At 31.2% G+C, this 10,198-nt stretch overlaps 1 protein-coding gene across 1 annotated transcript; it reads left to right on the top strand.

Moving 5' to 3' along the window:
- The first annotated feature begins 4,130 nt into the window (after nt 1–4,130).
- LOC145043662 (protein MICRORCHIDIA 2-like) lies at nt 4,131–9,110 on the top strand. The gene is made up of 19 exons (XM_078992380.1): nt 4,131–4,243; nt 4,344–4,463; nt 4,839–4,913; nt 5,077–5,111; nt 5,320–5,398; nt 5,501–5,590; nt 5,664–5,739; nt 5,829–5,907; nt 5,995–6,123; nt 6,198–6,296; nt 6,379–6,480; nt 6,572–6,718; nt 6,841–6,933; nt 7,056–7,107; nt 7,914–8,025; nt 8,095–8,341; nt 8,565–8,647; nt 8,727–8,769; nt 8,905–9,110. The coding sequence occupies exons 2-19, from the start codon at nt 4,373–4,375 to the stop codon at nt 9,001–9,003; spliced, it is 1,731 nt and encodes a 576-aa protein (XP_078848506.1). The 5' UTR covers nt 4,131–4,243; nt 4,344–4,372; the 3' UTR covers nt 9,004–9,110.
- Nucleotides 9,111–10,198: the final 1,088 nt, after the last annotated feature.

The following is a 10,198-nucleotide window of genomic DNA, read 5'->3' as shown; positions in this document are numbered from 1 at the left end:
AGAGTAGAGTCTCGGTTGGATGGTGCTGATGCAGCCATTGGTTCGGATGATGTTGATTCTAGTAGTTTTATCAACCCTGATGGCGGGGCAAGTGTGCCACCTTCTGATACATCTGTTCCTTCTTCTTCCAGTATATCTGAGGAAAATAGTCAGTCTGTCTTAACCCCTTTTTTGGATCAGCCAATAGGTGCCTCTAGGTCTAGGCGTGAGTCTCATATGCCTGTTAGGTTTTCTGATTATATTGTTGAAGGTAAATATAAATATGGTGTTGAAAGGTCTGTTAATTATTCATTTCTTGATTCTGAAACTAAGTGTTTTATTTCTAATTTTGATAAAACTGTTGAACCTAAAAATCATAGTGAGGCCTTTTCTGATTCAAATTGGATTAGAGCCATGAATGATGAAATGGAAGCACTTCATCGTAATAATACATGGGAGATAACTGAGTTGCCTAAAAATAGAAAGCCAATTGGATGTAAATGGGTTTATAAAATTAAATATAAGTCAAATGGTGAAATAGATAGATATAAAGCACGTTTAGTTGCTAAAGGTTATAATCAGAGAGAGGGGATTGATTTTGAAGAAACTTTTTCTCCTGTTGCAAAAATTGTAACAGTTCGTATTGTCATATCTCTTTCTGTTCATTATTCTTGGTCTTTATATCAATTGGATGTTAATAATGCTTTCTTATATGGGGATCTCACTGAAGATGTTTATATGACACTTCCACCTGGTTATTATTCTAGTAATGATACTAGAGTTTGTAAGCTTACTAAGTCATTGTATGGGTTGAAACAGGCTCCTAGGAAATGGAATGAGAAGCTTTGTGCTTCTTTGTTTATGTTTGGTTTTAAACAAAGTATAAGTGATTATTCTTTATTCATTAGAAAAGTTGAAGGTTCAATAACTGTATTGCTAGTGTATGTTGATGATATTATTTTAACTGGAAATGATGAAGTAGAATTAAAAAAGGTAAAGTCTTTCATGAGTAGTCAATTTTTAATCAAAGACCTTGGAACACTTAAATATTTTTTAGGGATTGAGGTTGTTAAATTTGACTATGGTTTATGTCTAAACCAAAGAAAATATTGTCTTGAATTGTTGCATGAATATGGTATGCTTGGGTGTAAGCCTGTAACCACACCTTTAGAAACAAATTTTGTTATAAATTCTGATAATTATGATGGGAAGAATGAGTTGTTGGAAAATAAAACTGAGTTTCAAAAATTAATAGGAAAACTTATTTATCTCACTGTTACTAGGCCTGATATTTCATATGCAGTTCAGGTCCTTAGTCAATATATGCATAGTCCCAGAAAGTTACATCTAAATATTGCTTTTAGGTTGTTAAGGTATTTGAAAAATAGCCCTGGAAAGGGTATTGCTTTAACCAGGTCAAGTGGATTGGAATTAAAAGGTTTTGTGGATGCAGATTGGGCTAAGTGTTTAGCTACAAGAAGATCTGTATCTGGTTATATGGTATATCTTAATAATTGTCTTATTTCTTGGAAAAGTAAGAAGCAGTCTACTGTATCCAGGTCTTCTACTGAATCTGAATACAGGGCTCTTGGCTCTATCACATGTGAGATAATTTGGATTTTAAAAATTTTGTTTGAACTTGAGGTTAAAAATCTTATTCCTGCTTCTGTTTTTTGTGATAATAGTTCTACAATTAAATTGGCTCTTAATCCTGTTTTTCATGAAAGGACAAAACACTTTGAGATAGATCTACATTTTGTTAGAGAAAAAATTTCTAGTGGTGTTTTAAAACTTGAAAAAATTGGTTCTGATGAACAAAATGCAGATATATTGACAAAATCTTTAAGTGTAAAACAACATGATTTTTTGTCTAATAAAATGGGTCTTATAGATATTTTAAAAAAAATAAATATTTCGATTGAGGGGGGATGTTGAAAATGTTATTTGTTTTTTATTCAATCTCATATTTATTTTATTAAGTAAGTTGTGAAGGGTATATTGTGTTAGTGTGTATTCTTTAAGGATTAAAGGTGTATACAGTTTATATCTGTTGAAGTCTCGCGGGTTGAATCTGGGTCAAGTATGGATCGGTTTGTGTTCGTGGGTTTTATCCAAGATATAAATAGATAGGTTCTGAGCTGAGGAAGAGGATCAGACGAACAGATACAGAAAAAAGGGGTTTTCTCTCAAGGGTTTTCTCTCATCTTCTTTGTTCATAGTTTTCTCTCGAAAGTTCTGTGTGTTTTGGTTTTCTTTACAGATGTAATTTGTTTCCTTCTATTTTTAGTTGATTAGAAATAGATTAGGTTGAGTGTTCATTTGAGTGATTTTGTAGTGAGTTTTGATTTGTAAGTAAATTGAAAACCACCTGTTTCTTAGTCCTCAAATGATATGAGAAATGGTGATGTTGGGAAGTTTGTCTTGTGAGTTTTTTAACATTATTTATTTTGCAAAAGTTTATTTTCAGCCCAAAGTATAAAAACAAAAGTTATAACTTATAAGCAGATTTAAATACAACGGCCGACTAAGAAATTAAAAATTCAAGTTTGGTTAACTTTGTTATAACCGTATAAGTTATAACACACATTGTTAATTAGTCATTTCTGTTATGGTTTTAAATACAAAACTAAAAAAGAAACAGAAAATAAGTTTGGCCAATGATTTGAAATCCCGATTAAATGGAAAAATCTATCAAAGGGATTCTAGCCCAATGGTCGGTGTTGTCTTCCCACCTTGAGTTCAAGGGTTCAAGTCCTACTGTGGACATTGGTGAAATAATTTAAGAGTAGTTTAGTATATATTACATCCTCATTTTCACGGTCAGAAAATACCGATTTTGTTTATGCTTTATAAAAATCAGAGTACCTCTTTTAATAAAAATGTTGCAGAATTTGTATATATATACGTTATCAAAGCACTTCCGAAGAAAAGTATTTGTATTCATTTTAAAACATTTGGGATGTCATCGTAAATACAGAATCATAAGCATAAACATAACTTACATTCATTATCAGTAGTGATTTATATCTCCTTTAATCTCTCAGTGTAATGTGACTTGATATCAACACCTGTGATATTCAGGTTGGGAAACGTGGTGAGTACATATGGTTTTCAACCCACAATAATATAATTATTATGTTTAATCATCAAACGGTTAACCCAGTTACCCATCCCCATTATCTTCTTTACTCTTAAGGATCTACCTTAAGAATCAACTATTTCTCATTCATTCATTCTTAAGGATTATCCTAAGGAATATGTACGAAGTTCATCCTTGTCAATAACACAGCTGTCAAGCATAGCTGCTAGTTCTCTCACTTAGGCGTAGCTGCCAAAATTGTGACATTCTTTATGGGGCGCATCTGCCGGTATAGTCCTTTAGGCGCATCTGCCGGGGTTATGAGGTTCTCTATTAGGCGCTTCTGCCGGTAGAGTCCTTTAGGCGCATCTGTCGGGGTTATGAGGTTCTCTATTAGGCGTTTCTCCAACATTAACCCTAATTCCTCCGCCACATTAAAATAATACTCTTAAACATTTAAAACCGAACAAAATAAAATTAAAAATGATCAAATAACGATGATCGACCATTTCTAATGGTTATTTTTTGAGTAAATTACACGAATGATCCTTATGGTTTAGGGTAATTTGCGCGTTTGGTCCCTAACTTATTTTTCTAACTCGGAAGGTCCTTATTGTTTGTGTTTGTTACGCGCATGGTCCTTGTCTTACCTAAAATGATTATTTTACCCTTCATTTTTTAATTTATTTAACTAAACACACCCCCAAACTCATCCCCTTCACCTTACCTTAACAACCCCACTATTTTTCTCTATTTAAATAATAGTATTTTAGGAAAAACAGGGACCAAACGCGTAATAAAAACAAACAGTAGGGATCAAGCACGTAACAAAAACAATCAGTAGGACCTTCCGAGTTAAAAAAATAAGTTAGGGACTAAGCGCGAAAATTACCCCTAACCATAGGGACCATTCGTGTAATTTACTCTTTTATTGTAGGTATCCCTTGATTTTTATATAATTTGTCTTATATTTAAATAAAAAAAAATTCCTCTATTAATTTTCTTTACAAAAAGAGCACCCCGCCACTAAAATAAAAAAAATCAGAATTTATACATAAACTATGTCGTTTTGAGTTAGTGTGGTTCTACAATCTCCACTGAACACAGTGAACACACAACAGCAGTCATCACAAACTGACTTGAAGTTCGCTTCTACTTTCGATCAAATTCCACATTTGATATTTGGTGAGCTGCTAATCGAAGTAGAACAGAAGTTCGCTTCTACTCTCGATCATAATTTACTTCTACACCGGTGTACTTACACAGTTGCATCATATAATTGAAGTTTGAGCAGAAGTTCAGAATAACACAACAATGGAGTCGGTGAATCGGACACTGGAGAACCGAAGTTTTTGGAAAGCAGGAGCATTCGATATTGGCCCAACAAACTGGACTCCTTCTCAAGGTTTAACTGATTCATCTTTTTATTCCGCATTGGTATTGTTGCTGCCCCCCTTCGCTAAAAAACTTTAGATAAATTTCTACCTACGAAATGGGAAATCTCGTGAACTAAATAGCGTCACTTATTCCTGATGATTACAATGGATAACTGGATAAATGTAGCTTGGAATTCTGTCACAAACGAAATTGTTGCCATTTTTCATGATATTGAGTGTATCTCACCTCCCTCTTTGCTTCTTGCCCTAGATTTTGGGCATTTTGTAATCGGAATCGACATATTCATAGGAGAAAATTATAATAACGCACTATATATGTGATTGGAACAGACATTCACACTTGACTTGAAAGTTCACCTGAATAGAGTTCTGATTTATTTCAGATGAATTGGAGCATGCTCGTGTGCACCCAAAGTTTCTTCATTCCAATGCAACTTCGCACAAATGGGCTTTTGGAGGTATTGCCTTCAACTTTTTGAATTTTTCTCTTATCATGAAACGCAGTCTTCAGATTTTTCTGATTCTTTTAATCATCCAAACCTCAAGTATTCTACAGAAGTTTAATGTTATTGATGGTATTTTCAAGAGTTAATACTCACAATTTAGTTGCATCTATTGCAGCAATTGCTGAGCTGTTGGATAATGCTGTTGATGAGGTAAACCCTTAGGTTTAGACATCACATGAATTTCACAATGTAGTTGCATCATTTTATGTAATAAAATTAAAACCATTCAACCTTTACTACACATCACAAATTCTTTTGATCAAACAGACATATTGCAAGTTTATATGCAGAATGGTAAGGGTGAAATATCACATTACTATTTGAAATATTCTGTCTATAACTCTATATGATATTACAGATCAACAATGGGGCAACTTTTGTGAAAGTTGACAGAATCTACAACAAAAGGGACAATTCTCCTGCTTTACTTTTCCTTGGTAACATTCTTGATGTATTTTTACTTTCATATTGATTGTTATAATGTTTCTATATATATATCAATATCAATGTTGATTAGTCAAACTGAAATGCTGTTACAGATGATGGAGGTGGAATGGATCCTGAAGGCATTCGAAAGTGCATGAGCTTAGGATACTCAACAAAGAAGACAAATGACACAATTGGACAATGAAAGTATTTAAAAACTATTTCAGATTTTGAAATCTTGAATACTTAATGATATTAAAAACTTTATGTTTTCAGATGGAAATGGATTCAAGACAAGTACTATGAGATTAGGAGCTGATGTGATAGTTTTCAGTCGTGCATTTCGAAAAGGGTATGTTTTAAACTTTTAATTTCTTTAATATTATTTTATTCTTTTAATTAAATTGTTATTAATGCTATGTTATGAACTTTATCTTGTAGCAAAGCAACTCAAAGTGTTGGTCTTTTATCCTATACATTTCTACGCAAAACTGGACAAGATGATGTTATTGTTCCCATGGTAGATATGTAAATGAGAATTCTTTATGTTTTTTTTATAAATCTATTTTATTTCTTTATTAATCTTATATGATTTTTTTTTTTGCAGATTGATTTTGATATATCAAAGCATTGGGCAGAGCCTTTAATATATGGCTCTCAGGATGATTGGTCTACTAACTTGAACACAATTCTTGAATGGTCTCCATTTTCTTCAAAAGATCATTTAATGCAACAGGTTTATTTAATCATTTATATTCAACAACTTTATTTATTTTTTTATGTTTTTAAGATTTGTATAAACTTTCCCAGTTTGAAGATATTGGGCCACATGGGACAAAGGTGTTAATATACAACTTATGGCTGAATGATGAAGGCATTTATGAATTAAACTTTGATGAGGATGATGAGGTATTAATATTATGATGAGATACTATGATTTTCTTTTTTAATTTTAAAATTAATAATATGATTAATTGTTTTTCTGATATAGGATATAAAATTGAGAGATGAAGTTTCTCGTTTGTCTAAATTAAGCAAGAAAGCAGCTGAAATAGAAACACATATTTCTAAACGCCTTCTACATTCCTTAAGGGTGATTATATAAATTTTATAACTTCTCTTTGGCATCTTTATTTTTTTTTTAATTTGCATCATAACGATATATAATGTTTATTTTTTTATAGGCATATGTTTCTATGTTGTACCTCAAAAAGTTTAAAAACTTTAAAATTTTCTTAAGAGGGGAACCTGTAGAGCAGTTTAATATAGCAGATGAATTAAAATGTAAGGAAGTTGTTATTTACAGACCACATGTTTCTTCAATGAAAGAGGTGATATTTTCTCTATTTTACAATGACTTTAAATCAGCATTTACAAAAATAACCCTGTAGTTTTTATTTATTTATTAATTATATGTTTTTGTTAGTTAAACCTCTAATTCTTGTTGATGTAGGCGATTATGGAGACAACCCTTGGATTTATTAAAGAAGCACCTGCTCTTCCAATTACTGGATTTAACATATATCATAAAAATCGTCTTATTCGAGTATGTGTTTTTATAAATTATGATTTTTTTTTTTAAAATGAAAAAGATAGATATGTACTTTCATTGATTTGCTTATTATAAGTTGATTTATAACATCTTATTTTCATTTCTTTCTGTTTCAGCCCTTTTGGAAAGTAACTGGTGATGGGAATTCTAAAGGAAATGGAATTGTGGGTAAGCATGTTCTCTTCTTTAATTGTTTCTTTGGTTGGATGGAATGGAATGAGTGATTCCATTCCATTGGCATGTAGGATTTGAATCAATATAAATCTGAGTTATGGTTTTATCATTTATGTTTTAACACGGTTTGTTAATATTAGTTAATCATCATTATAGAATTTATTATTTGCAAGTTTGAAAAAAATGAATATAATAAAAGTTTAATAGAACGCAAATTACATTTTTAGTCCCTGTGTTCAGGTGTTTTTTCTGGATCAGATCCAAAAAAGAATCTTTTTTGCACATATAGTCCTTATTGAAGATTCTCACATATAAAATCACATTTTGCCCCTTACTGATAAAAATACTAGGGGCCTAGTTGTCATTTAACCTAAAGAGAGGACTAAAAACTCTACAAAATCCATGAGTAAGGACCAAATTTGCAAAAGTATTATCTTTTTGATCCGATTCAAAAAAAGTAACTAAACATAGGGACCAAAAATGAAACGTAATCTAAAGAATATTTTTTGTAGTTACCTTAGAAAATAAATTTATAATTCAATTAAAATCGTGAAATTCTTGTGTAGCATTACATGTTAATATAAAATAAAAGGTGGATATATATATATATATATATATATATATATATATATATATATATATAATATAACAATTCATCATTCCACTCCTTGATGGAATAAAAAAAACACCCCTGCCTAAGGAATGAAAATGAATTCCATTCCAACGGAATCATTCATTCCAATGGAATCAACCATTCCATTCCTTCCCAGATTCCATAAACACTTCCTTAATTTCTACAGGAGTTCTTGAAGCAAATTTCATAGAACCAGCACACGACAAACAGGATTTTGAAAGATCATCTTTATTCTCAAGGCTGGAATCGAAGCTTAAACAGATGCAAATGGATTATTGGTTTGTTATTTTTCATTTTTTTTATATATTTTCTATTTAAAGTTTTACATATATATTTCTAACAAGCAGGAGGACTCACTGTCACTTAATTGGGCACCTGCCCGATCCAAGTTTCCTTCGAAAACTGGAAAAGACATCATCCACTCTGCCACTTCAAACCCAAGGTCAAAGGGTTGACCATAGTCAAAGTCAAAGTCAAAGTCAAACCATGCCTGTTCTTGCGGTCAACCCAAGGCCCGATTTGATGGCTAACCATGCTCGAACCGTCTACAACAATGGCATACCTGTCGCTCGGGCTCCTCCTGGATTTGACACCGTGAGTCTTGCCTTTCTTATTTTATCTGATGTCAATAAGACAAAAATTACAGTGTTTTGTCCCACCCAAAAAAGGTGGGATATGGACAAATACTGATATCAATAAGACAAATTACAGTTTTTTTTTTTTTTGGTCAGAAGGGTTATTTTTTCTTTATTTAATATTTTCGGAGAATGAATATTTGTAATTAAGATTGATATTGTTATTATGTCATGGATTCCAGGGTTTTGATCAAGAAGTGACACGTGGAGATGGTTCAGTGGATATTGATCAAATTTGTGATGAAAACATCCAACTTTTCATGAGGTAGTAAAACTTTGTATTTTGGCATCTTTCATTTGATCCAATATTATTGCATTTTAACACTAATGATAATCTTTTGTAGATGTGAGGAGCACACGCAAAGGAAGAATGAGTTAACAACTACGGTAAGAATAAGTTGTACTGTGTTGTGTTTGACTCTGACCAAAAAAGACCGTACTGTTCTGTCCTGTCCTGTCCTGTTCTGTAGTTTTAAAAGTTGATGTGGTTTATTTATTTTGATGTTTGAATGGGGGAATTAGGTTAATGATTTGGAGAAAAAGGTTGCGGAAACCAAAAGGAAATGTGCTGAACTTTCTTTGCGAGTTGAGCTTCTAAGAAGGCAGAAATTTGTATCATAAAACAATTGAAATTTTGATGTATAATGCTGTTTTTTGGTATGTTGTGTGTTTGTATGTGGAAGAAATGGTTGTAGCATTAGAAAGTGCATATTAGCAACTTTTGGTTATATTTCTCTTTAAGCAAAGTAAGGTTTTGATGGCATTAGGAAATGTAGAGGGAGAAAAATCCTAAAAATTGAAACGGGTGGAAATGTTGGTATTTAGGGCTAAAGGTGGACATATACCCGTTTTGGTTTTTTAAAGCTGGTCTTCTCTAGATTGGTTTCGGTTATTATCGGAAATTACATTGATTTATTTATTTTTTCTTTTGGTTAAAAAACCGTTAGCTTTGATTATAGAAGAAAAGCTGGAAAAAAACTAGTTTTGGGTTATATAATAAAATCTATTTCAAACTGTTCAGTTTTGATCTAACTGGTTCTTAAAAAACGGAGACCGTTCTATTATTATTATTAGGTTATAACTTGTAGAAACCACTATTGGTATTTTTAAAATTTTTATATAGATAAAAAATTATAAATGTCAAAAAAAAAAAAAAAAAAAAAAACAAAATTATGTTGATTGTAAGTAATTATGAAATAATTTGTTAAACAAAATAAATATAATAATGTTATTAGAGTTTAAATTTTGAATTTGATTTGTTACCATAAGAAAAGAAAATAATAAATATTACAGAAAAATACTATGTGTCAAAGATATATTCTAAAAAACTGATACATGTTATTTTAAGGTTTCATTTATTAGAAGAGGTATATTATTATTATTATTATTATTATTATTATTATTATTATTATTACTTCATTTGTTTAAAAAATACCCGTTTGAAGTGTGAATTTGTGGCCCACCAAAAAATCAATGTTGATTGTGGTAAAGCCCTAATCCCGTACCATATACAAGACATATGTATGGGCTTTATAGAAACTTAATTGTTGTTGATATATGAATAAGGTAAATAACACAAAAACATTAAGTTTATATTAAAATTTTAATTTGATATTGTATTTTTTTTTTCAAAATTGACAACTATGTTTTTCAGTTTTTTATAATTCTGACAACTTTACTGGTCAACATTATTACCTGCGGAGGTGACATGATGATGTGTCATTTATGATGACCTGAGATGTTGATATGACATGCAGACGTGTTAAAATTGAATTTTTTTCTCAACAAAGATACTAAGTTTTCACTTTTTCGTTTT

The sequence above is a fragment of the Lactuca saligna genome, chromosome 4 (genome assembly GCF_052625555.1).
Source record: "Lactuca saligna cultivar CGN05327 chromosome 4, ASM5262555v1, whole genome shotgun sequence".
In the NCBI taxonomy this organism is placed as follows: Eukaryota; Viridiplantae; Streptophyta; class Magnoliopsida; order Asterales; family Asteraceae; genus Lactuca; species Lactuca saligna.
Note: the sequence above shows the minus strand (reverse complement) of the source record. Positions and strands in the feature narration are given on the sequence as shown.

What these genes read in the sequence shown, in the direction of transcription:
- LOC145043662 (XM_078992380.1), top strand. Translation starts at nt 4,373, where the DNA reads ATGGAGTCGGTGAATCGGACACTGGAGAACCGAAGTTTTTGGAAAGCA. An exon ending in GCACAAATGGGCTTTTGGAG is followed by an intron (nt 4,914 to 5,076) that starts GTATTGCCTTCA and finishes CATCTATTGCAG; the next exon opens with CAATTGCTGAGCTGTTGGAT. An exon ending in TAAAGGAAATGGAATTGTGG is followed by an intron (nt 7,108 to 7,913) that starts GTAAGCATGTTC and finishes TAATTTCTACAG; the next exon opens with GAGTTCTTGAAGCAAATTTC.